Source organism: Panthera onca, chromosome D4, assembly GCF_046562875.1.
Source record: "Panthera onca isolate mPanOnc1 chromosome D4, mPanOnc1 haplotype 2, whole genome shotgun sequence".
Classification (NCBI taxonomy): Eukaryota; Metazoa; Chordata; class Mammalia; order Carnivora; family Felidae; genus Panthera; species Panthera onca.
The window spans coordinates 90940835-90967160 of record NC_138351.1 but is presented as its reverse complement, the minus strand read 5'-3'; the positions used below and the strand labels follow the sequence as shown (position 1 = coordinate 90967160).

Genomic DNA, 26326 nt, shown 5'->3' with positions numbered 1-26326 from the left:
GTTAGCTGAATCATACACCTTCTTATTATTCTTCAGGTGGTTACTCCTGCCTCGTCTCAGAACCTCGGGACTTGGTACTTTGTACCTGGTGTCCGCCCGCCCCTTGCCCTCCAGCTCTCCAGTCCTTGCAGCTTCTTGGATCTTCCTTCCACCCCCCACTCACCACCCCCCCCCCCCCCGCCCTTTAGCATTTCCTTTAGTGCTGATCTGGCGGTGATGCGTCATTTCCCGTTTTTGCCTGAAAACATCTGACTTTTCATTTCTTTAAAATTTTTTTTTTAATTTTTTTAAATGTTTTTACTTATTTTTGAGACAGAGAGAGACAGAGCATGAGCAGGGGAGAGGCAGAGAGAGAGGGAGACACAGAATCTGAGGCAGGCTCCGGGCTCTGAGCTGTCAGCACAGAGCCTGACGTGGGTTCGAACTCATGGAGTGTGGTATCATGACCTGAGCTGAAGTCGGACGCTCAACCGATTGAGCCACCCAGGTGCCCCTCTTTAATAAAAACTTTAATGTTAATTTATTTGTGAGACAAAGAGTGTGAGAGGGGGAGGAACAGAGAGAGAAGGAGACACAGAATCGGAAGCAGGCTCCAGGCTCCGAGCTGTCAGCACAGAGCCCAACACGGGGCTCGAACTCACGAACTGTGAGATCATGACCTGAGCCGAAGTCGGGAGCTTAACCCACTAAACCCCCCAGGCGCCCCTGTACTTTTCATTTAAAGGGCATTTTCATGGAGTTGTGGATTCTAGGTTGGTAGCTGCAGTCTTCCCGCCCCTCTGCAGCCCTCCCACTTTCCCGTCCGCATCCGGAATTCTTCTTGAAGCCTTACTACTGCCCCTTTTAAGGTACCTTCTCTTTCTGCTCCTTTTAAAGTGATGTCTTTTTCTTTGGCTGCTTCAAAGCCTTCTCTTTGCCTTTGATTTTCAGCAGTTTTACTCTTACTTTGAGGAGGGTCATTCATTTTCTCATCCTGTTCCGTCTCTCGCTTTGCTCTCGGCAGGGCTCTGAGTTACGAGTTTGTCGCTGCCGAAATCCTGCAATCAGAACTTCGTTTACAAACTCACCAGGTCCTACGTAGCTGACGTCGCCGAGGACATACGGTGTCCCACGCCACACCGAAGCTCTGATTGCTTCCTCTTACGTTCCTCGTACCTTTTTCTGGAATAAACCAAAGGCACACTGAATGGATTCTGCCGTACTTGCTACCGGCGTTTCTTTAACACCCACGGCTCTTGCCTCCTCCTCTGCTCGTGCCTGGGCATTACTTACCGCTGCTGGTGATGGTGCTGGGCCTGAGGAGGTTTCTAGACTTTGCTACAAACCACGTGAACCTGACAAAGTATGCACACAATATACAAACAATTCTGTTATTTATTTATTTTGAATAAAAAAGTGGCCAAGATAATACTGCGGCTCTGCATACAAAACACCACATGTTCGAGGTCGTTCCACATTTACAAAACTGCCGTTATGTACAGCACCGGATATTCACAGCAACTTTACTAGAAGCATACGAGCAACTGAGGGGCGTCCAAAGTGGGAAAAAGCTAAAAACCAACCATCTTTCATTAACTGCAAAACCGGCCAACCAGCTGACCGGTAAAGGAAACGAGTACCTGTTAGGTTTTCCTTCTTCAGCAGTGACTAAAGAAAGACTGCCCCGCAGGGCTGTATGCCGACAACACACCCTCCACAACCTCCTCTTTGTTTTTTCTCCGCTCTTCTCCACTTCAAACTTGTCCCGGCAACCTTTGCCCTAGTATTAAATAAAAGCTCAGGACACTGGGATATGATCTTCAGGAAAAGGCGGCGAACGAGTGCTGATGATATGGCATGGCCTGGTTCAACCCAGGAAGCCCAGTTAGAACCCAAGTGGGACTCTGGCCCTCTTCGGGTCGGCAGTCTTTGCAGTTCTGAACGCGCTGGAAAAAGGGAACCATGCTCCGTCTTGAAGGTGGCAGGAAGTGACTCATCCTACGCATCAGGAGCACCTACTCCGTGCAAGGCACTTGACATTAGGTGCTGCAGGAACTACCAAGATGAAGCAGACGGTCCCTGCCCTTGAGGAGCTTACAATCTAATCATGAACACTATGTACATATATACAGTGCAGAGAAGCAACTAATGTTTCTGGATGCGGGGTATTCCAGGCCAAAGGTGTTCCTGTTCTTAAAGTTTCCTTTAAATGCCAAAAGTCGAAACCACACCACCCAACCAGATGGTAAGCACTGAGAAACTCTCTCTCCATAACCTGAAGATTTTAGATGCCTGTTCTTTTCATTAAAAAAAAAAAAAAGTCCTATGTGAACATACATATAATTCAAAGCTGAGCACGAAGATTAGCACAGGCATTGGGTAAACATAAACTATGTATCACTATACACAACACACTAATTTTTCTATGCGGTCTTGTTTCTGTATAAACAGGTTTGATATTCATGTTCCTTTCGTAAAGTACAAATCTGAGTCAAAGTCCTGAAGAAGCCATAATAACCCATTTTTGCTTTTAATTTTGCATTAGCACCCAGACCAAAGCGCGCGACACCCCAGCAGTCTGGTCGCCAAACGTAAAACCGATAAAGCACGAAAGTGTCTCGTAGCCATTTTGCCACCTCTTCCGGGGTCCAGCCTGACCACCTTACGGGATCTTTCTGCGAGAGTAAGGGGATGTCGTGAAGGCTAGGGAAGCAGATTTTTACCATGGAAACGAACAAGATTTAGAGTGCCGAACTTTAAATGAACCTCCCCGGCCCAGTTACGGCAGCTCACCTGGACGGGCTCCACCTGTACCGTGTAGGGAGGCGGGCATCATCTTGCCGCCTTTTCAGCTCCCGCCCAGCCTGGAACGAATGGCACCGCCGTGTTGGCCATCTGAACAATCCTGCCCTGAATAAACTCATTCACCGACTGGGACCTCAGGTTGTATATTAAGACCCGCCCCACCCCGAGTATAATTATAACTCAAAAAAAAAGCAAGGTAAGAAAAGCTGAGTCACCTAATCAGATAAAGACACTGAGGGAGAAGCAGTCATATTCTAAAAGGAATAACTTCTTTATAGCATATTTTTTTTAACAGCCATTCGCCCCTTAAACTGATTGGTTTCCACAGCAAGTTTTCAGAAGCAGCCCTGCTCTAACACAGAGCACATTTGCAGAGGGAGGCCGCAGCCTGCCTACCAGACTCAGCCTGGCTAGAAGGCTTGATACTGATCTACAGCAGCACCTGGGAAACGAGTGCCCAGTCGTCTGAAAAACCCCACTGTTTCATCAGGACAGTGACGCTATAGTATTTCAGACCATTAGAAACAACTCTGTATTTTGCAAATTTGACTTAATTCCACTTAAGGACAGTCAGATTTCACATGCTCTGTAATCACTTAAAAAGTTTTTTTAACGTTTTTTATTTTGAGAGAGAGAGGAAGAGACAGAGAGCGGGGAAGGGAAAGAGAGGGAGACAGAATCCCAAGCAGGCTCCGCGCTGTTGGTACAGGGCCCGATGTGGGGCTCGATCCTATGAACCGTCAGATCATGGCCTGAGCGGAAATCAGAGAGCCGGGCACTAAACCGACTGAGCCACCCAAGTGCCCCGTGATCACTTTAAATAGCAGGTATCATCTTAGCAAATGTGAAGATCATAACTCCCCAAACCTTTCTTCGCCTCAAGAAAGAGCGGTTTGAAGTTTAATAACTATCAGACCTGAGACACACACCTACTCCGCTCGAAGCTGTGCATGCTTCCACTAAGGACTAACATGAAAACAAGTCACCGCAGTTAGATCTTTTACAGGCACCCGTAAAACCGACAACCTTGAGGGACGAGGTTAGATTCTTGAGACACGCTGGAGCCTCACCAAACTGTGCAACTCCACGGACACACTTGGGAGCGTGTGAGCAGAAAGGTGTGTTCGTGATTGATCACGGGAGCCACGCGGACGCCCTCAAGGGTCCACGGGGGGCTAACATTAAGACATTCATTCATTTCTCTGCCTATTGGCTGTTTTCACCACCCAATCTCTTTAAAAAAAAAAAAAAGGGCAGAATAGATCTTTCCCTTGGAAAAACTTAGGCCGGCTGACTTCTCATAAAACCCGTTCGGCTTGGCGTCACCAGAAGTTCTGCTTGTCAGGACAATATTGGCTTGGGGACGGGGGTGGGTAGAGTAAGGACCTAACATTTAGCAGACTCTACCCCAAAGCCCAGCCAGGAGCTGCTGAGCACTCTGCCACGGAAATAACCAAGAGTTTCGAAGAAAACCAGATACGGTTTACCAAGCTAACAACTAACACTGTTAGCCTTAGAAAGAAGTCACCGTGTGATGCCGTCTCTTCTGGGAAGGGAGACCTACCGTGTGATTTAATTTGTACAGATTTTACCACTGATCTGTCGTTCTTTCAAGCATGAAATCTGCTAGCTCTGGACGTGTCCTAAAGCTGAGAAAACCAGAGGAAGGGAAATCAAGAGGAAGGACAGGCAAGAGAGAGGAATCAGGAACAAGAAGGCTCTGGACCTGGACCGGTGGCGTGAATTCCTGCGGTAAAGTCACTAAACTCGGAAGCGGTTTGACTGTTGCAAGCGGAGCAGGTGTTCCATAAAACTCCCCGTGACAAGCACCAATAACCACCAACTTCTTCTGCTTCTTAGCTGATAGTGTTGTAGTTACAACAGAATATATTTCAATATTCCATTACTACCCTTTAACGTTCCATTCACCTGATTAACCCGCGACACTCGCTAACAGGTCCAACCCGCACGTTTCAACATTAACATTCCCAAAAACTTCTTAAGAGAGAGGCAGAAAAATGTCACACTCAACCACACGCTTCACCAGTGGTTCTAATAAGTCCTGACACTGAAAAATAATTGGTAGTTCTGGCAGATATAATAGTAGGCAGAGGCTGCGTGAAGTCTGGGTGGTGGACACACGAGGATCTCAGAATGAATCTCGAGCATAACAAGCTATCAATTTCTAATCTAGAGTAACGGGGACAAATTAACCCCAGGCGGAAAGAGCGCGATCCAGGTGTGGCTATCAGACTCCCGAATGCAACGTGTTGTAGCTGAAAAGGCCTAACTGCACACAGTCTTTGCCCCCGTGCTCCCAAGCAGCGCGACACCGTGGCTTCTACCGTTTCTGCCGCTTCTGAAACGGTTGTTACAGTGACAGCCGAGAGAAACTCAAAATCCACTAACCAGATCAGGCGGATGTGAGGAAGCACGGAGGGCACGACAAGTTTAAGCCGCGAGAGACAACGAGCCGGGAGACTCCAGGGGTCACCGCTGCGTTCCCAGGGTCCCACTGCCCGGCGCTCTGTCATCAGGGGCTCTGACTCTTTGTGAAGTCGGAAGCGGACTGCGTTTGTGATGCTGCCACGAGCTCACACCAGCCTCCGTGGCTGAGGGGGTGGGTGTGGAAGAGGGGGAGACCGCCCAGCTCCACGCAGAAACGCGGGCCGAGCAGGGGTCGGGTGGGCTTCAGAATCTGAAGGATGCCCCCAGGCCTAGTCGCGCGCAGAGACAAGCCAGGTTCTAGCCCAACAGTTGCCATGCTTATTCCTACGTAGACACACAAAATAATTTGGGAGACCCTTCTAGTTAACTCCCAAGAGTTAAATTCCCCCCAAACGTACAACTGTTTTAAATGAAAACTTAATGTAAGTGTTAAAAGGCAGCAGCACAGAAGTCCCCAATCGGAACAAATTGAACACTGACCCTGGTTGGAACCAAAAATATGCGAAACTAAGCATCCCAGGATTATGAAAACTGCAATAATTCCTTGACATGATCTCAATCTTTACCCTCCTATTTGCGGTCACGTCAAACAGCTACAGGCACAAACGACCACAGCCACACCGCCTTCTGAGCTGTGTCACCCACCCACGACCTTAATGCCGCCTGATTCTTTCCTGAAAATCAACTTAACATGCCGGACACGGGCATCTGGATCAACACTACTCTTGAAGTCACCAAGAGGAGAAAGATAAGCAGAAGACTCCAGAAAATACAGATTTGAACACAGGAGACAAAGCTAGAACAGGAAACAAAAGACATTTCAAAGCAGACTGGAAGCGTCTCTGGAGGGCTCTTGGCTCTCAACATGCGAGCGGAGGGGCAAGAATGCAGTGGCGTGGGGGGCGTCCGGGGGCATCTCGTCCAAACAGCAAGTGTTTCTGAAGCGAGGACAAGATGTCTTTCTCTGAGCAATCACAAGAAAGGCAGGAATAAATGTCAGGATAAAGGCCAGACAGCATGTGACAGAAGTGACAATTTCACATTTTGTATTTCCTATCCAACTTCCCGGAAATACGCACCATTTCGAGCTGTGGGCATCGCAGTCCTGTTGATTAGCACCAATCCCTAGGACACTTATTCTGTAATCTGGCAACACTGTAATTCCTGAATGTCCGTCTTTAGTTTTAAATTTTAAGGCCAATTAATGTCTAACATCTCCTCTTAACAGCCCAGAGGAAAATACCAGTATTACAAATACCAAGGACCTTTATACTGAGAAGAAATTCCCAGGCCCCCGTCAACTGAGCCGCACACACCTGTGGCACCAGAGCACGTCTGGGCTGCCCACTGCTTTCTGGAAGTTTCCTGGAAGTCTTTAGATGGACTGCACGTTCTCATACTGGATATCAATGAAATGTCTGGACATGTCAACATTAAAAACACTCCAAGTTTTAAGGAGAAAATACTCTTTTTCTTCTATGTACAAAAATCTCACGTAGGCTGTGACAGTCAGTCTGAAGCAGGGAGGTGTCACGGGCGAACGGGAATACCAGATGTCCTTTACATATTAAGGACAAAGGGAGCTAACATGGGAGCTCACTAAAAATAAGTCACAATTATTAACTTAGGAGAATCACCTGACCTTTTGACACATTAAAGCCAACTTTAGTCTTGGCTTCAACCTCTTAAAAATCCAGTTCTGTGAGAATGGTTTCAATATGCACGAGAAACAGGAATCCTCGGGATACAGATCTGTGGCTGTTTGTTCGGAACAAAGCATCAGGACCCTGTGCTGTTTCCGACACTTTTAACGTGTGCCGGAATACCGTGTACCATGCACCACGCGCTTAGGCTCTCTGGAGCAGCTCGGCACCAAGGCAAGCGTTAAGCCCAACTTGGTCCAGCGAGGCCCTTACCCCGACTCTCTAGAAGAGATCGTTCTGTTCCCAGAGATGATAGGGCATTCTTGTTGTTCAAACTGCTTCAGTCAAAACACTTGAAAAGTACGTGTTCCTCACTGGGTGAGGAGGCGGGGGGCTAATGTTCATCTCAGAATGACTTAAAATCTCTGCATTCAGTTGTTTTAAAGAAATCCCTTAGTCCCCGGAGACAGAGACCGTGCTTCAGAAATGAGTTCCCAGGGCCCCATCTACACTCCTAGAGAGAGCCTCGCCACCCGAAGGCCGGGATCAGCCAGCGCGTCCTACGTCTTCAAGCCAGAGGGCATTTTCTGTAACAGAGTACGTGCCCTTCCCATCTTCCCACCGCTGACGTTCAGAAGACGGGAGAATCGCAGAAAGGGCAAGGGCTTTGCAGTAACCTCTTAATCCAGTCAGGATCTGCAAAGGAAGACAAGTGGCGTTGAGTGTCGGCTTCGGAGCGGGTGGGCCGAGGCCTGGCCGGACAGCGTGAACGCACAAGAGGCCTGGTCCCGGCCCTGCGTCCTCAGAGCACCTCGCGCCAACATCCTACACCAGCTGGACTAGATCTGTGCCTCCCAAAGCTAAGTGTGCGATGACATTTTCATCCCTCTATGACGGAACAGGAAGAGAAGGGTAATGAATGAATGATTCATACAGCTAAACTTACTCAGTTCAAGGACGGGACTGTACTCTGTTCTGGGAACATAGCCTTAGTACACTGTTAATGCTAAATTTTTTTAATGTTTATTTATCTTTGAGAGAGAGAGAGAGAGAGAGAGAGAGAAAGAGCGCACAAGCGAGGGAGGGGCAGAGAGAGGGAGACACAGAATGTGAAGCAGGTTCCAGGCTCCGAGACATCAGCACAGAGCCCGACGCGGGGCTCGAACCCACGAACCGCGAGATCATGACCTGAGCTGAAGTCGGACACTTAAATGACTGAGCCGCCCAGATGCCCCTAAGATATCCTTTTATAAAATTACAGTAATGGTATTTTTTTTTAATGTATTACTTGGAAAAAAGCATGACCACACTGGCTCAACACCGTCTCCCTCTTTAAAAACTCCCCTAATCTGTAAGTGCTTTATTGTACGACTGCTCTCCAGACCCACAGATTCTCGTTCTTCCTCAAGCTGTATGTAGCTCAACTCAAGGTCAATTTGGCAGGTGTATTTGTTTCTTTGATTTGTCTCAATCTTTTCCTGATTTCCTGTCTAAACATACCAATTCTCAACTGCAGTGAGTGTTTAAAGTTCCCTCCAATTTGTTTCAAAATAACGCAGTAAGAGGAGGAAAGCGAATGGGGGACTACAGATGAAAGAACAAAAAGCCACGAGCTGGGGTGCCTGGGGGGCTCAGTCGGTTAAGCGTCCCACTCTTGATTTGGGTTCAGGTCGTGATCTCCCAGTCTGTGAGATCGAGCCCCGCATCGGGCTCTGTGCTGACAGTGTGGAGCCTCGCTTGGGATCCTCCCTCTCTGCACCTCCCTCGCTCACACTTTCTCTGTCTCAAAATAAATAAACATAAAAAAAAAAAAAAAAAAAAAAAAAAAAAAGGCACAAGCTGACAATTTCTGAATGATGGCTACATGAGGATTTATTATACTCTCTACTTTTGTATGTGGCTACATTTTCCATAGTTGTTCCATAGTAACAACTTAAAAAGAACACAAGCTGCCAGCACACCAACTTCTCAGAATGAAACGTTAGCCAGTTCGGAGTAAAAGTCAAGAAAAAGGGCATAGTTTTGTGGAGAATGTTTTGTTTTAGTTCATCAAGACCACAAATTTCCCCCAAACATGTAGATAATTATATACGCTTATGTCTAGTTAGCCTTTTTGGTTAGAGTGCGATGTGACGTGAATGAGCTTTGGGTCATGAATCTGACGTTCATGTGACTATTTAAGTCACTAATTCCTTGCCCGCTTCTATGATCTTACTTCCAACTCATCATCTCAGAAATGTGGGCTTTGTCACTGGGCCCATCAGGAAAGAGAATACAGGCTAACCAGGAAAATCCCGTCATGGCTTTTAGAAGAATGAGTCCAAGCACATACCGAATATTCTGGCTTAGCAATGCTGTCTTCGTATACCTCATCATTTGTAGAATCTCCACCCGAATATAATCTACACGTGCCACCTAACACAAGCTCTGACGTTTTTCTGAATGAATAATTTGTTTGCAGTAACGGAACAGCAAACTGCAGCCCTACTCACACACCAACATGCAGTAACTATATCCTTCCACGTGACATATTCCAGTTACCATTTTTTCATTAGTTGTGGTTTCACGATAATACTGCAAAGAGCAGAATGAGCCTGCTGACTGACGGTCCCTAGTGGCCTAAGATGCTGCAGGGCGGAGCCTGACCCGAGCTGAGTCAGTGCCACCCTCCCAAGGCTGGGCAAGCACTCACCTTCTGGAGCTGGGTGGCGGGCGATGCTGTCATGGAGCAAACACCTTCTGTAGATCAGACTCTGGCAGGACTGGTAGGTTAAGAAGCACCTGAGAGAATACAGACTGGATCGTCAGGAGCAACTCGCCACACAGTTCCCGTAAAACCATCCGCTAACCAAGTAAAGCACGTAAACGGTGCTCACGCGCATGGCCACAAGGTAGCCCTCTGCACACCTGCGCTGCCCCACCCTTAGTGAGGGTCCCCACTCAGGGGCAGGTTGCTGAGCCAAGACATACAAAGCTTCCAGTCCAGTCGCTGCCACTTCTTGTTGGCCGTTTGCGTCACTGGGAAAGAGTTTACTCTGTCCATACCTGTCCATATTTTGAATTTCTGACATGTTAAAAAAGACGATCAGGTATCATATGGCAAATTATTCTCGTATGTGATTTTGAAGATTAGATCTAAGCACTGTGTTTAAGGATGTGACAGTACAATGGGGAAAACCTGAAAGGTACAGAAGACAAAGTTAATGGTGCAGACAGACGGGACGTGAAGAGACGTCCCCAGGTTCGGCCCTGTCCTGTGACCACTCGCTAAACACCCATCGGGACCAGGCTACAAAGGGCAGGCGGAACGGGTACCTACCAAGGACCAGGCATTGTTCTAGGAACAGCTGTGGACACAAAATTCCCCGTCCTCATGGAGCTTTGTATCCCAGACGAGAGGGAGAAGCAAACGGTAAACGTCTATGAAGAGGCGGTGACTGCTAGGGAGGACGACAAGGCAAGGAAGAGCGACAGGAAAACCAGGAGGCAGGGGACGCCAGCAGGGGTTACGGTTCCAGGTAGCGTGGCCAGGAAAAAGGCCTACCCGAGAAAGGAAGGCCTGAGGAAGCCACGCGGACACCGGTCAGAAGAGCATTGCCAGGCAGCGAGAATGGCCGTGCAGACATCCCAGAGGACGAGGGGTGCCTTGTGTGCCTGAGGAGCAGTGAGGCCAGTGGGCTGGAGCGAAGCAAGCGAGGTGGAGAAGCACAGGAGAGGAGGTCAGAGAGGGGATGGGGGCCAGGCTGTGCAGTCTTGGTCACTAAAGGGGTTTTGGGGTCTACTCATCCCAAATGGGCGGCCTCTGGAGAGTTCTGAGCGGAGAGAGGGGTGACATGAAGGGATGAAGTCTCAGTGGGATCACAATCATGGCCACACTGACGACAGACCGGAGGGCGTGGGAGGAGGTGGGGACACCTGCTGGGAGATAACTATGTCACCCTGGCAAGGGAGGATGGTGTCCTCACCAGGACTGGGGAGGCGGAGGCAGTGGGAACAGGCTGGATGCAAACTGGAAACGCCTGTTAAACGTCCAAACACAGACACTGCACAGGTGGTCGGACACGAAAGTCTGGCTTTCGGGGGAGAGATTCAGGCTAAAGCTCTCTCCGTTTAAGTCACCCGCGGACAGGCGGTGTGTGACCGCCGGGGAAGTGCTGACAAAGGAGAAGCAGGTCCAGGATGGATCTCCAGGGGACGAAGCAGAATCAGCAAAGACAGTAAGAACGAAGCGTCAGAGGCCGGAAGGAAACCAGGGAGGATGGTGTCCAGGAAGCCGGGAGACGCGGGCGCTTCAAGGAGCAGGCCGGGGAGTGACGCCCGGGGTCGAACGCGGCTCACGGGTCTGTCGGATTTGAGCACGCCAAGATGCCCTCTTCCAGTGAGAGCAGGAAGACTTCCACCTTTCAGCATAAAGTCAGACCCAAACGAGTGCACGACCTCTTTTATATTCCACTAACTTTAACAGATACTACTTTTGTAATACTTTACAATTTTAATGCTCCTTCAAAGGAAAACCGTATCGCCAAAATAAAGAAAGCCCTCTGTACGTCAGGCGGTAAAAACATGGTCTTTAGAGAGCGTCTGGCCTTAGTAAGACCGATGAAAAAAGTCTATGCCTGGTTTTTTGGTAGTGGCTTTTCTCCAACCGAGTGGCAGGGCGACATGTTTTAGACACACACTTTACCGCGCTCGGTGCGGCACAAACCTGGAAGAGGTGCACAAAGCAGGGGCTGGCTTACAATGGCTTACCGGAGCCAGATGTGGCCATTGGAGCAGACTGCCTGTTTGCGATCTGTGAATGGCAAGATCTCTTTACACAAACTACAGTGCTCAGGGAAGGTCTGTTTGTTCATCTTCTTTGAGATGTGTCCAATCAGCACCTAATGAGACAAAGCAGTCGGCAATGTTTAGTGGGGTGAGTGTAAGACTTGTCAAAGAAAAAGCCTACTGACCCAGTGGAGGAAGGAAAACGTATGCCGTATGGACGGGAGATCGGCATTTCCACGCAGGCCGCTCATGGTGTCTGAACGTGACGAAGCCAGGCCTTCTCCACGTGCTGACTAGCTGAGTAAACTAAATTCATCGAGGGACCCTCGGGTAACAGGGTGAACGCTAGCCACTAAAGAAAAAACTGTTCCGAAAATCAAAATCTTACCACTTGCCTTGTTTTAGCAGCTTCTGAAACCAGGAATTCAGAGTTCTGTTAGAAGACAAAGTATTTAGCTATTCTTTATAATGACTTAAGAAGGGAAAGCATAAAGTCTACGGGTGAAGTATTCTGTGAAATGCTAACTTTGTAAGATTGTACAAATGTCCGTTCTTTTAAGACAGGCTTACAACGTATAAGCAGGATTAAAAAATAATCATTTCCCTTTCTGATAGCCCCAAGACCCATGACCAATCTGATCTAGCAGCCTGTCATCTGTGAACCACTGGGCCCCCCGTGGAGAGGTTGACAGCACAGGCTCTAGAGCTGGTCCCTATTTCGGCTTTTCTCTGCTTCCTTAGGATCATAGCACAGGAAAAATCAAAGTCTAAAAAAAGGTATCTACTTCATTACTTTGTTGAAAAAAAGCCTTCAGTGGCTACATCTTTTGCAGGCATGGATACAACGAGCCTTTAGAACTTCCTCATCTTACTAGGAGATAAGGTCCTTCAAGCTTTTTAATCCATTTACACTTAAGTTCTGGCAGAAGAACTCACATTCAGCCACTCGCTAAAATTAGCTCTCTGAAGTTCTGAAGGGTATCTTAACAGCTCCAAAGGGTGTCTGACCTACTCAGTACGTAATTTACAAATCTAAAGCCCGTTACCTTTTGGCTTTCTAGGTTTTTCAGCCTTAAGAATTCTAATTTATGGTCCCTTATGCAGCAACAACCACCCCCCCCTTCTTTTCCGGACAGGTCAAACACGCTGACGGTGGTATGACAAAACCTACTCCGGACTCCTTCAGGAGAGACGCACTCCAGTTGTACACAAGGAAGAAGTGCTTCCACGTTTGTTCTCACTAGCCTTGATTGTGCAAGCCCAACTGTATTAGTGTAACTCCTACATTCCCAATGGGGGAGATACTGTTCCTTCCAAGGGGCAAATACTTATTCTTGGGAGGACAAGAATTCTTACCCTTTTTATGCATAAAGCACATTGATGTATATAATCTATATCACAAACATACGCACAATGTAGCTGTAGTATTAGTAGGTTACAGGCAAGAACAATTAGGGGGAAAAATACCTAAAAATGCTGGGGGTGGCGGGTGGCAGTGATAGTCTTAACTACACCAACATATCAGGCTGAGGATCTCAGAAACAATTTGTAATTACTAGATCAATGCGCTAGGTTTGAAAAGGTTCGTTTCATGTATATAGTGGGATTTTTTTAAAGACATGAAATGTAGTGTTTAATTTTTTTTAATGCTTATTTACTCTTGACAGAGAGAGAAACAGAGCTGGAGCAGCGGAGGGGCAGAGAGAGAGGGAGACACAGAATCCAAAGCAGGCTCCAGGCTCTGAGCTGTCAGCGCAGAGCCCGACGCGGGGCTTGAACTCACGAACCGCGAGATCATGACCTGAGCCGAAGTCGGACGCTCAACCGACTGAGCCCCCCGGGTGCCCTGAAATGCAGCGTTTCTAATCAAAACTCAGTTTTACCGATAACAGAGGTGCTATCTTCCCTCCTTTCCCCTGGCTCTGTTGGAAACACGTGACTATGCCAGTAGTTTCCTGTGCTCATTGCCCACCTGGACAATTACCTAAACTATGAACACCAACTTCCACCACGTACTTCCTAAAATGTTTTGTTAATCTTTCACCGACTCTTGTAACACTCCTGCTAGGTCCAGAAAACTTCCTCGCAATTCGCAATTGGGAGCACAATGGAATACTTTTTAAGAGCGGACTTTCGGAGATGAAAAATCAGTTACATGAACAGTACATTGTAACTACTCTTGAGATTTTACTGTAGATATCCTAGGCGTAATAATTTCGGGGTGGATATGCACACTTTCCAACAAGAAAATGCAGCAAGTAATTTGTGAGTGGTTTAACATTAGGCATGAAGATACCTGAATTTACTACCTTCGATTTTATTTTATTTAAGTTTATTTATTTATTTCGAGAGAAACCGTGCACGCAAGGGGCGCAGAGGGAGAGAGAAGATCCCAGGCAGGCTCCGTGCTGATGCGGGGTGTGAACTCACTAACCGTGAGATCATGACCTGAGCTGACATCAAGAGTCAGGTGCTTAACCGACTGAGCCACCCGGGTGCCCCTATTGCCTTCAATTTTAAGACTCTGGGCAGTGAGAAGAAGTGTCAGTCTAAAGAGTAAAAAGGAGCGCGGGCTTTTGTAGTTCTGAATACGTTAGTATAAAGTATATTCCTTGAAACAAAAGTTCTTCAGGATTTTAGCAGCTATTACTTCACAAAGAAAGGTTCCCTGATGTCAGGGTAACAATGAAGTACACAAAGTCAAAGGGTTTCTTCTCTGCAGGAATTCCCAGAACCATCAAAAGGATAAGGTACACTGGGAGCCTCTAAGTGGAGGACAGAATGTAACCCTATCGTTCTATCAGGGAACTTGAATTCTGTGGAATACGTTTCGGATAAGGCTCTAAGATGCTTCTAAACCAACATACAGATTAAGCCCAGTTTTTGTAAAAGTAAACATTACGAGTAATAATTTGCTTACTTGACATGCCCTTCTTGACTACATCAAAAGGCCTCGTCAAGTCTTCCCAAATGTGCGCAGTCCCTGTGCGGCCACCGCCGCCCCGTCTCCCAACCCCAGAACCTTCTGCAAACAGGGAGGGAAGCAAGCAGGGGGTCACATTTGCCCTGCTGTCACTGCCCAGTCACATACGACTCGCTAAACGAAGCCTCCTCCGGCTCATCCACAGCCGGGGGATCTCAGCCCGCAAACCTTGCTTATCCATCAGGCTGCGGTGGGAGGAAGCATCGAAATGTTTTTTGTACGATTTGCAAATGTCCTCTGCATTAATCCACGTTTCCTATTTATTCTCCTGCACCTCACGCCAATCAACTCCTTACAAAATATCGAAGTCAAAGTTGGGTTAGGAATTGGTTTAGGCCACTTCTCCCTCATGCAGAAAGTAGACCTCTTACCGTTCTCGTGCTTCCGCTAGAAACACCTACCCGTGCCGTGCGGTCATCGTACTCCTCGTCAGACATCAGAAAGTTGCAGAGGCCCCTGGTGGGGATGCTCGTGTTCTCTGTGATCCAGGTGTGCAGGTACACTTCTCCTAAGACCCGCTTCATGTGCTCCCTGGTCAAGTGCATTTCCACGCCTTCGATCTTCCCTTGGATCTCCAGGAGCTTCTCTTCCATCGGCTCCCGGCCCCCGGCGTCTCCAGGGGTCAGTGAGTCGTCGATGGGGTCCTCGGGATCGCCCTCTCTGCTCCTCTCCTGAAGGCCCTGCCTACTGGCCTGTCTGGAAGTGCCTTCCTCTTGTTCCTCCTCGGCATTGCCCATCCCAGGGGAGTCAACGAGTAAGATTTTGGAGTCCTCGTGGGACGGTTTCCATAATGCTTCTGAAGGGGTTTTCTGCATCGACTGATACAAAATCCTCAAGAGGAACAGTTTGAAACGCCAAAAATACGTGGCCCCACTGCTTTCGATCTTTTTTTCCAAAGCTTCTTGTAAAAACTGCGGGATGTGTTTATCTTTTAAAATCTTCCAGCGAACCAGATCTATTAAATCAACCTGCTTGAAGAGATTCTGAACGGAAGACTCCAGGAGCTGAGCAGCTGCCTCTTCAAAGGTTTTGAGAGTTACGAACTGGACCTGGTAGTTTTTGTTAACGGGGTGGAGGCCGTTGACCATGCCCTCGGTCGTAATGACGGCCAGGTACGCGCCGCAGGGGCTCACCGCTATCCCGTGCGTCCTCACGGAGCCAAACACATCCGAGAGTTTAATTAGCTGGTGTTCAAACTTTAACGCCACATCTGTGAAAATGGGAATCAGCTGCCTCACCTTCCCGTCACTGGAACAAGTGTACACCGTCCCGTTCTGCTTGTCCGCAGTCATGGAGACGATCGGCAGCGAGTGAAGGCCTGTGACGTGGGAATTGTGAACATTGAGGCCTGCTTTGGAGATCAGAAGAAGACACCAAAACACGTAGGATCCTCTTGCTGCCACCACCAAGCTACAACTACACTTCTGGTAAGGGTGATAGAGCGGGACGCATTTAATGCTGTGCACTGGCAACTGGTCCATCTCTTTCCACAAGACAACAGGCTGCCTTAGAGTGAAATAGCCTTTAACTGCTTTGAGATTGACGGGCAGGATTTTTACGGGTCCGAAAGCGCTCCCCACGATAAGGCCGCTCATTTTCCGATTATTGTGCTCATATTCCCACCAAAACAAAACACTAGGAGAGTTGATTCCGGACTCGATCGTGTTGCACGATGAGATGGATTCCTTCCCTACGAAGGGCAGCTGAAACTGCCACACGGCAATGTCACCGTTCTCAAAGAGGACCGCCAGGAGCACGCTGCCTACGTCCCGGCACTCGTTGTTATGCTTGACCTGCTGAGTGGTGCAGATGCCCGACCACTCCATCCTGACCGGAGTCTGCATGCTGTGTCTCCTCTGAAACTCCGCGAAGTCCCCGAGATTCCCTTCCGGAGCCTCATTTTTAGAGAGCCTGTAACTGGTCTCGTAGAGACGTTCTCCATAAATCTCTGTCAGGTCGACCAGCTGGACCCACTGGAGTCTGTTGAGGTTAGCCTGGATGGTCAGGCGATTGTCCATGGTCAGTGCCGCCAAGAGGCACCTGCCATTTGCATCACAGCCCATGGGGGACCAGCTAGTATATTTGAATCCCCTCATCGGCGGCAAAGCCTTCCCCTCAGGGTTGAACACCCTATCCAACATGAAAGTCTGGCTGACTGTGGGGTCTTTCGAGGTGGCAAACTTCTCCTTACACTCAGCAACTTCTGCTTTAGAGCCAACCTGAAAGTAAGAGATATAAAAACTATCAGATAAATATTTCACTCTAAGAGGAATATATTTACATTACTTAGGGTACTGAGTGATTCATCAGCGTCGACTAGGTCACGTTCGCATATACAGAAGTTTGTATCGATTCTCTTAATTTTGAAAGACATACATTTAAAAGATCAAGTGCGTGTCTGAAAGTGAGTACTTACTCAAGAAATAAAGATTTTTGTTTTAAGAGTCAGAATAAATGTTGCCATGATTCATAGCCTGGCTCCCACATTCTTTTTAGAACTGCCATAAATAACGGCCATAACAGCAACGTACTTGATCTTTAAAGCATTTAGAGCACGCAGCTGAACTACTCACAAAACCATAAACACGTTACATATTCATGAAAACACATACCCATATACGTCTTTGATACAATTGGATATTTGGGTTTTTACAATTTTTTTGTGATACAAACGCCAGCTTTAGGTTCTATCTAAAATTTCATCCAGAAACTATGCCGAAAGCCAACTCCAACTGCTACATCCACTGTTTCTATAGAATAATGTCCACTCTGGTTAGACTACTTGCCATTCCTTGAATATTCCGTCCTCTGCCTCCCTTGGCCCCTTCTCTGGAATGCTGTTTTCCTATCTAAATCCCATCCATCCCACCAGATCTAATTCTCTCTCTGAAGCCTTCTGAGATCATTCTGGCTTTCACCCATCACTCCCTTCTCCGAGTTTGTGACATATATCAGTGGTGCTATTTATTTAGTGCTTAGCTGTTTGGCTACAAGTTCTTAACAGAGATTTTAAAGGGACATTAAAGACAAAGGAAGAGATAAATGACCAAAAGAGAGTGGTTCAGAGCCAGGAAGGCTAGAACAAAACAAAGCAGGAGTCAACTGAACTGTGCTTTCTGTGGATATGTGAGGCAGGAAGAGGAAAGGACTTGACCCCACTGTCTTCAGGGAAATGGATCCAGAGAAAGAAAGAAGAATCTTTCAGATTTAGTGACAATCTCCTTTTACCTAGAGGCTGATCTTCAAATTGGAAAGGGTAGTTATTAGATGATTACAAAGGAATTCAAGCCTAAGACATACATAGACCTAATAAAAGTCACTTTAAATGAGTTTAAGTCCCCAAACCCAGAGGAATTACACTCCAGGACACAGGAAAAACTTGGAAGATGTTGCACTCCAAACCACTAACTAGTCCTCGGTCAAGTTTGAACTGGGAACGTGTCAGAAAACCAGAGTGCAATTAACAGTTTTAAAGTATCCCCTAAACAGTAAATGGGTAACAATCGCAGACCATTCAGTCCGCTGGGGAATAAAATTCTTCAATTACTAACAAATAAAAGGTTTGTGTAGACAGAAGGGATCATTAGAAACCAGCACTGGATAACCAGAAAAATCTAATCTTATTTTCTGTCGAAACTGCTACATGACACAATAAATAAGCATAGAAAGGTAGATACCACGTTGTCCACCAAATGAATTAGACGACTAACTTTTCCTAAAGTGTGTTACGAACAACACCACCCCCTAAACTGTCCCTTGAAGTACGGCTGTGTGGCCAAGTCCTGGGAACGCTGTTTGCTACACAGCATCTCACTCTGAAGAGTCTCAGGAGCACGTTAGATGCCTTGGCCAAGGAGCTACTGAGAGCCTTACCTAGAGTTTTTGTTTTGTTTTTAAAAATTTTTTTTTAATGTTTATTTATTTTTGAGACAGAGAGAGAGAGAGAAAGAGACAGACAGAGCTCGAGAGGGGAAAGGCCAGAGAGAGAGGGAGACACAGAATCGGAAGCAGGCTCCAGGCTCCGAGCTGTCAGCACAGAGCCCGATGCGGGGCTTGAACTCACGGATGGTGAGATCATGACCTGAGCCAAAGTCGGACGCTTAACCGACTGAGCCACCTGGGCACCCCATTGTTTTATTTTTTTTTAAACAACACAACTTTTTTTGGGTGATGTCCTCCTTTATTATCCTAAAGAATACTCTGGAATCATGATTTAGAAAGGCGTTTAAGGTAGCCTCTTGGATACATTTATGAACATGCTGGAGAAATGCAGACTGGAAACTCCAATTAAACGGAAGTGTAGCTGGCTAGCCTGTTGATAAAATAATGCTAGCCAGAGCCCAGAGCTTTGTATGGGTAAATAAAATTTGAAATATGGCAGAATGAAGCACAACATAACGATTGAAAAATCTGTGCTATGAGGCCAAGACTACCTGGGTTCAAATCCTGGCTCTATCACATAGCTTTGTGACCTTGCACAAATTGCTTAAAACTTCTGGCCCTAATTTTCTCATTTATAAACAGAGAACAATAATACGAGTCTCACAGAGTTAGGAAGTACAAATAAAGATGTAAAGCGCCTTTTTTTTTTTTTTTTGGGTGATCAAGAGTCTCTACTGACTGGGGCAACGGGCGGCACAGTTAATCCTGACTCATGATCTCACAGTTGTGGGTATGGAATCTCTGTAAGATTCTCTCCCTCCCTCTCTCTGAATCAATCAATCAAAAGAATCTCTACTGACTGAGCCAATCAGATGCCCATAAAGCATCTACTAACAAATGCTCAATAAATGTTAGCTATGATGACGACAAATACTCTCTCAGGATTAAGTGTTAATGAGACCTAATAAAAGGGTGCAAAATGCAGATATAAAGTTGTCCACCAAATGAAGGGAAGAGGTAAAGTCATTCACAAACCTTGTAATACTGTAAGCGAAGCAATAACTGTTAGAATAGGTAGATTTGCTACAAATAAAAGCTACTAAAGAACTAAAAGTAAACTTAGCAGCAGAGGATGAAATCAAAGCAACTCTTGGTCCCACTCACTGTAGGAAGAACTCTTGAGAGGAGAGAGAGCAGCTTGGTTCTCAACCAATGGAGAAAGCCCATGCGGTTTCGTGTGTATGAGTTTGAATGAGTACGCTGTCCCTACGAGGAAGTCTCCAACTCACAAAACCAGCCATCAAATGAAAACATGCAGCCAGATGCTCAAGGAACACACACCACAGAGAGGAGCCCAGCTCCCAGAGGACCACACCCAGCCAATCATTTAATTATATACCATCCTGTTCCCAGCTGGCCACTATTACTGCTACTAGCTAATTCCTTTGTAAGTACCTAATGAATAGAAATTCACTTGAAGTTACTCAACAGGAAGCCTCTTGAAGGCAAGAATAGGATCCCAAAGACAGTCAATAGTTACTTAATGTGGAGTTAATACTTTCTCATACTCGTAACGATTCATACAGAATAAAATTAGTTATACAAACATTAGAATTTGCAATTGTATCCAACTAGATGATGATTCACTAACTCAGCAGTCTAATGGGAAGAGAAATTGCAAATCGTTCTTTTTGTAAAGTTTATCTTGAGAGACAGAGACAGCAAGAGTGGGGGAAGGGGAGAGAGAGGGAGAGAGGGAGGGAGGGAGGGAGGGAGGGAGGGAGGGAGAGGGAGAGGGAGAGAGAGAGAGAATCCCAAGCAAGCTCCACGCTGTCAGCACAGAGCCTGACAGGAGGCTCAAACCTATGAAACTGCAAGATCGTGAAAAACAAAGGTTGGACGCTTAACCAACTGATCCACCCAGGCAGCCCGCAAATTATTCTTAAATCCCAGTTCTATTTTTTCAGATCATTCACTTCTAGCATTTTCCTTTATATCATACAACCTCGGTGCCCAGGACAGTAACTTGCAAATAGCAGGTAGTATTTGAACTATTATATAACTGCATATGTTCCTGAAAGAAATTCATAATCTAAATAAAGGGTCATAGAGCAAAAGGTCCAGAGTAGCTCAGCATCTAGCCTTGTAGCAGTGCCATACCTTAAACTGATCCAGGCTGCAGACTGGCCCACCTTTTGAATCAGAGCAAAGGCAAGCTGGACTCCACTGAGCAATTTAAATTTTTTTTTAATGTTTATTTTTGAGACAGAGAGACAGAGCATGACTGGGGGAGAGTCAGAGAGAGGGAGACACAGAATCCAAAGCAGGCTCCAGGCTCTGAGCTGTCAGCACAGAGCCCGACGTGGGGCTTGAACTCACGGACCGTGAGATCATGACCTGAGCCCAAGTCGGCCGCTGAACCGACTGAGCCACCCAGGCGCCCCAGCACTGAGCAATTTAAATCCTTAGGCACTGCCAATGGGTAGAGCCATCAAAGTACTGATACCAACTTCTTTAGAATCCTACCATCATACCCCAGGGATTTACCCTACAGAAGCCTCTTTCAGAATTTCAGGGACAACTCAGCATTCATTCACCAAATGGTCGTAGTCTAATAAGACTGCTGACGGATGGTTTGTGTGATGTGCATTCCAAAGAACAGTACAGGAGGAGAAGACGCCACTAATTAACTTTGGACAACCCATCAATTACAAGAGGAACACAAAAGATTTGCTCTTACTTGTTAGACAGTTGTGCAACCAACGAGAGTCTAATTTTTATCAGAATATTCTGGATATCTTCATGTCCATAGCTACAGCATTAATCCAGACCTGTATTCCTTCATACCTGTATGACTGCATTTATTACTTTAAGTACAGCATGTCGGGACCTGTACTAAGTGATTGTACGTGTGTGTGTGCATATATGTGTATCCACATATACATACGTACATAGATGTATTTAATTTAATCTGCCAAAAAATCTAAACAACACAGGTTTTAGCAACCCCCTTGTTGAGAGTGTCCTATCTTGCTATTTTGTACCAAAGCCCAATCTCTTCACCTCTATTTTATACTGACCCCAACAATCATTTTCTGCATTCTGGGCCCACCAGATTCATATTCCTGAACCATCCCAGGTCAGTCCATGTTTATGAAACCGTTACAGCCCTTCGGGCTTCTTAGAGTGAAGCCAACTTCTTCAGACCGTCAAACTTCCCTAATGGGCTTCACCTCAATTTCCCTCCCTAGGAGAGCTCGGTCGACGCACCATTACTTACACAAACAATTAAGTACATGCACGACTTAATTATGTGTGAACATGGACAGCTCATTCTGTTGTTTGGAGGCCCCTCTCCCATGTTCCTCTTTTGAACCAAATCCTACGTTCTTTCAGGACTGCTTCAGACTCACCAGCAGATAACACTCCCCGATGTACATGCCTCCCTATTTCTTCCAGTCTTTAAATTCTCTCTGCTAAAGTATTCAATCTGTGTCACGCTGGGCACACACACTTAAGGTTTTCTCTAGTTCATGTGCACATGCACATCCTTAGAAACAGTAGGGATGTACCTTTTAAAGCCCCTTTCTTCTGCCTCCCTCCCTGTTTCTCAATTTCACAGTAGTACCAGGGTCTACCTGATTTGTTTACACTCGAACTAATTTGTTCGTATCTTCTCCAAGATCTTACAGGGTTTAGTCATCCCAGTTTACCAATGATCTAACTCGATGACATGTTGTTTGCTTAAAACTTTCAAGTACGCTAAAAAAAAAAAAAAAAAAAAAAAGGGGGTGTGGGCTCCCTGCACCCTACGCACAGTGACTGATTCATATTTAAAATTGGTGGTGCAGGGGCGCCTGGGTGGCTCAGTCGGTTAAGCATCCGACTTTGGCTCAGGTCATGATCTCGCAGTCTGTGAGCTCGAGCCCCACATCGGGCTCCGTGCTGACAGCTCGGAGCCCGGAGCCTGCTTCGGATTCTGTGTCTCCCTCTTTCTCTCTGCCCCTCCCCTGCTCATGCTCTGTCTCTCTGTCTCAAAAATAAATAAAACATTAAAAAAGTGTTTTTAATTGGTGGTGCAGAGAAAGCTTCCAAACCCTGTATGCGAAAGTCACATAAATACATTCTCTGGGCATAGACACAGATCTTTACAGTGCGTATCACTCTCTGTAGTGCCTGTTCACAACTTGCCAAAGAACGTAAGCTCCATGAAGGCAGGGACCTTGTTTTGTACACAGCTTTATTTCCAGAACCTAGATAGCACTAGGCCCATACATGGTGCTATTCAAACATCTGCTGAATGAGGGAATACACGTTTTATAGACCACATCTAGGCATAAAGATCTATAAAGGAAACAGGGCAAGTTTTTGTACTTGAAACCACTAATGAACGATAAGACTTCCTATTCGGGGAATAAAAAACAAAAACAAAAACAAAAACAAAAACAAATTGGAAAACAGTGATCTCCCAACAGTAAAACTAGGAACCCGAAAGTTCTGCAGGCAAACTTAGTTGGTATGAAGCTGAAAGCACTAAATCTACAGAGACCTTGAAGTTTAAGAACTGCATTTACTTCCAGAGGCTTTTCATGCTACATCCCAAAGATGTTCAGCTACAAAAAAAACCGAAAGTGCTCAGCGGCTCAAGGTGAGAAGGACCATCCATAGAAAAAGTCGGCTAAGACGGCCGAGACCCTGAAAAGGACCAAATTTTCTTCAGAGCTGAAGAGGCACCAGAGGAGGGCACGTCACCGTAAACAAAGCGAGCGGAGGGCCTCGGGGGAGTCGATTCCAGACAATGGGAGCAACTGTGGAGGCAAGGTCTGGGGTTGGGTCAAAGGGGGTGGAGTCTCAGAAAGCACCAGAGAGTAATCAGCGCCAGCAGTGGGGCAGACGCAGGGCCGCAGGCAGGACCTGGCTCGGAGGAGAGCTCCCGGGATACGAGAGTGTGTGTCGGAAGGGGGTGGGCGATCTGGAAAGCCGGGAGCAAACGGCCGCGAGGTTTTTTGTTTGTTTTCCAAAAAACGGCAACCCCGGCCACTCTGGACGCGACGAGGGGAATCCCCGGAATAGGCGCAGGCCGAGATTCCCCCAGGGACCCGTAACGCGGCCGCGGGAGCACGGCAGGAGGAGACCCCGGGGCTGGGGCCCAGGGGGTGACTTACTTTGAGGAGGCAGCTGTTGAGAGGGGCGGGCACCGACGTGCGGTGGATAACCAGGTCCTGGCCCGGGTTGTGCACGTCGCAGATGAGCTCCAGCACAGCGATGCTGCGGGCCGTGGACACGGACACGCGGTGGTCCTCGGACCAGGCCAGCGGCTCCAAGCCGCTCACCGCATACTGCAGCTTCACGGCCGGCTCCCGCCGAGTCACCAGGAAGCGGAACGCGGCACTGGGCCCGGGGGCCGCGTCTGCAGCCGGCTCCTTCCCGCCCGCCTCGCCGCCCCCCTCGCCCTCCTCCTCCTCGGGCGGCGCAGGCCCGTCGGCCGCGAGCCCCACCCGGGCCTTGTCAGCCGAGCTCATCTCCCCTCAAGTGCAGAGGCCGGATCCCGGGGCGCGCCAACCTCGCGCCGCCGTCCCGTTGCCGCCTCTTGCGCCGCCGCCGCCGGCCCCCAGCGCCCTCCGCAGCGGCTTTCTCCCCTCAGGCCCAGAGCGCCGCCGAGCCAGGAAGGACCCCGCCGTTGCTAGGCGACCCAGCCCTGCCAGGTGGCCAAGGCGCTGCCTGTCTGGAAAGCGCGCCTCCTCGGCGGGCCGGACCGAGAAGCGCCCGGACTCGGCCGCAGTGGCCGAAGGGCAGGGAGCCTCGAGGGCAGCCGAGCCCCAGGCCCCTGTGGAGGCCTCCTGCACCACCGAAGTGCTGAAGGAGCGGTAGCGCGGCGGCAAACGAAGGAAACGTTGGCAAGATGGCACACGGCCTCCGGTCTCTCAGAGACGCTCAAAGAACTTCACAAGCGCGAACGCCAGAGTGTTCGGTGGCATCGCCCGCCACGGGCCGAGCCGCGAGGGACTCCCCGCGCAGCGGCCGCCGCGGCACCCGGAAGGGACGCTGCCGCAGGAGCCGGCGGGGCAGCTGCGCGGGGTCCTCGCGCGCCGCCCACGTGGGCCCGGGCCGAGCCCGGTTCTCCCGGTCCCGCCGCGCCCGCCCGCGCCCGCGCCTCGCCGCGCGCCATGGCCGCCGCCGGCGGGCTGCTCCTCCGCGCTGCCGAGTCCCCGGCCGCCGCCGCCCCCGAGGCGCTCTCGGGACCCCGCCGGGCCCAGGCGAGGCGGGTGAGTTCTGCCCCGGCTTCGGAGCCGTCCGCACCTGAGGCCCGGCCCGCCGCACCTCGCGAGCGGCCGCCTCGCCGCTGGGTAGGGTTTGGAACTGCCGCCGGAGTCCGGGGCGGTGGTTGGGAAGCGGGTTACCTGGCAGATTCTGGAGGAGTCGCAGAGGGGCACGTGTCTGAGACCGGAACATCACCCCGCGGGGGGATGTCCCAGGAGGGAGCGGCGCGGGCGTGGAGGGACGCCCGCAGGCTCTCGGGCTGCGGGTGGCAGGGGTGAGCGGCGGATCCCGTCGCCCCCCCCCCCCCAAGTTAGGACCTAACACCCGGGCGAGTGCCCGCCCGGCCTCTTGCCAGCCTCGCCTCTTTGTAACTTGTCTCAGCCACCGTTGCCTCAACCAGGGGTCGTTTGTTGCAGGAACGAGGACTGGAGACTAGAGATTTTCGTCATGAACTTGCAAAAGTGGCCTAGATTCTCATCCACGGGCAGTGGGGAGAGAGAATAACGGAGCATCAGTGTACTCCGCTCACTAGGGAGGGGAAAGGTGCCTTCAATTTCAACCAAGCCAGAGCTGGAAACTGGTTTCTGGGACGGTTGACTTCTCTCCTGGAAAAGAGGAGGGCTGCAGGGCAGAAAGCCCCTTGTAGAGTCGGAAGTTACAGGACCTTGGGCCAAGGAAGGTGTGTGTTTTCTCCAAAAAGCAACAGGTGATTCCGTTGACGGATTGGTTGCTGAAGGTCAGTTCATCCAACGTGTTGAAGCTGAAATTCCTCGAGTTGGTATTAGGGTTTCTCTTTGGTGATTTTTCAGTGATAATCAAGCTTTAGGATTTAGACGTTTGGGAATTGGAGTTTTCAGCTAGCCAGTGGGGTAGCCACTTTTCTGGGAGGAGGAAGGGGAAATACCGAAGAGCCCCTGGGACCCTGGGGTCTGGGTAGGACAGACCTGAGATTAGAAGCCAGCTTTGCAGCAGGCTGATGTTGTAACCTTGCAGGGAGGTCTGATCCTCACTTTTCCCACCCGTAAAATGGGAACCGTAGTTTCTACCTCGTATGAAGTTATTTATGAGGAGTAAATGAAATCATATACGTAAAGATCCTATGTATTTTCTTGCCCACAAAAGCACTTGATAAATGCCAATGATAGGTAAAGTCGTATTGGCACCATTTTGAGTCATGGAATCGCTACATCCAGAGGCCAGTGGGATGCTTGTGCCATACAGGAGCCTAGTGACAAGTGGGAAGCACTGTTGAAACTGTCGAGTGCCTGGCTGGCTCAGTCGGAGTGTGTGACCCTCGATCTTGGGGTTGTAAATTCGAACCCCACATTGGGTGTAGAGATGACTTAAAAATAAAATCTTAAAAAAAAAAAAAAATCCCCAAACTTTTTTTTTTAATGTTTGTTTATTTTTGAGAGACAGAGTGCAAGCGGGGGAGGGGCAGAGAGAGAGGGAGACCCAGAATCCGAAGCAGGCTCCAGGCTCCGAGCTGTCAGCACAGAGCCTGATGCGGGGCTCGAACTCACAGACCGTGAGATCATGACCTGAGCTGAAGTCGGAT

General features: G+C 48.4%; 2 protein-coding genes across 9 annotated transcripts in view; one reads left to right on the top strand and one right to left on the bottom strand.

Moving 5' to 3' along the window:
- Positions 1 to 1356: 1356 nt before the first annotated feature.
- Positions 1357 to 24199, bottom strand: GTF3C4 (general transcription factor IIIC subunit 4). 5 transcript variants are annotated; one of them, XR_009602725.3, is made up of 6 exons: positions 23673 to 24199; positions 15027 to 16844; positions 11625 to 11755; positions 9568 to 9656; positions 6549 to 7571; positions 1357 to 2843 (listed from the first exon to the last, which is right to left on the bottom strand). XR_009602725.3 is itself a non-coding variant. In XM_060608270.3 (5 exons), exons 1-5 carry the CDS (start codon positions 24027 to 24029, stop codon positions 7507 to 7509), a joined length of 2460 nt encoding a protein of 819 aa, XP_060464253.1. In that variant the 5' UTR covers positions 24030 to 24199; the 3' UTR covers positions 1357 to 7506. The 5 variants fall into 5 exon arrangements, 4 of the variants coding, with proteins under 4 accessions (XP_060464253.1, XP_060464254.1, XP_060464255.1 ...); XM_060608270.3 differs by having other exon boundaries at positions 1357 to 7571; XM_060608271.3 differs by lacking the exon at positions 6549 to 7571.
- The window catches only part of DDX31 (DEAD-box helicase 31), a 72792-nt gene continuing 70664 nt past the window's right edge, over positions 24199 to 26326 (top strand). Inside the window, exon 1 of one of the 4 annotated variants that reach the window (XM_078436314.2) lies at positions 24199 to 24773. In XM_078436314.2, coding sequence (XP_078292440.2) covers positions 24675 to 24773 — 99 coding nt within the window. In that variant the 5' untranslated portion in view covers positions 24199 to 24674. The remainder of the gene's footprint in view (positions 24774 to 26326) is intronic. The other 3 variants (XM_078436316.2, XM_078436315.2, XM_078436313.2) reach the window with 3 other exon arrangements.

Coding starts and splice junctions, on each gene's coding strand:
- GTF3C4 (XM_060608270.3), bottom strand. CDS start 24,029: ATGAGCTCGGCTGACAAGGCCCGGGTGGGGCTCGCGGCCGACGGGCCT. Junction 9,657..11,624: donor AATGGCCACATCTGGCTCCG/GTAAGCCATTGT, acceptor GTATTCTCTCAG/GTGCTTCTTAACCTACCAGT. Junction 7,572..9,567: donor CCGCCACCCAGCTCCAGAAG/GTGAGTGCTTGC, acceptor CTTCCTTTGCAG/ATCCTGACTGGATTAAGAGG.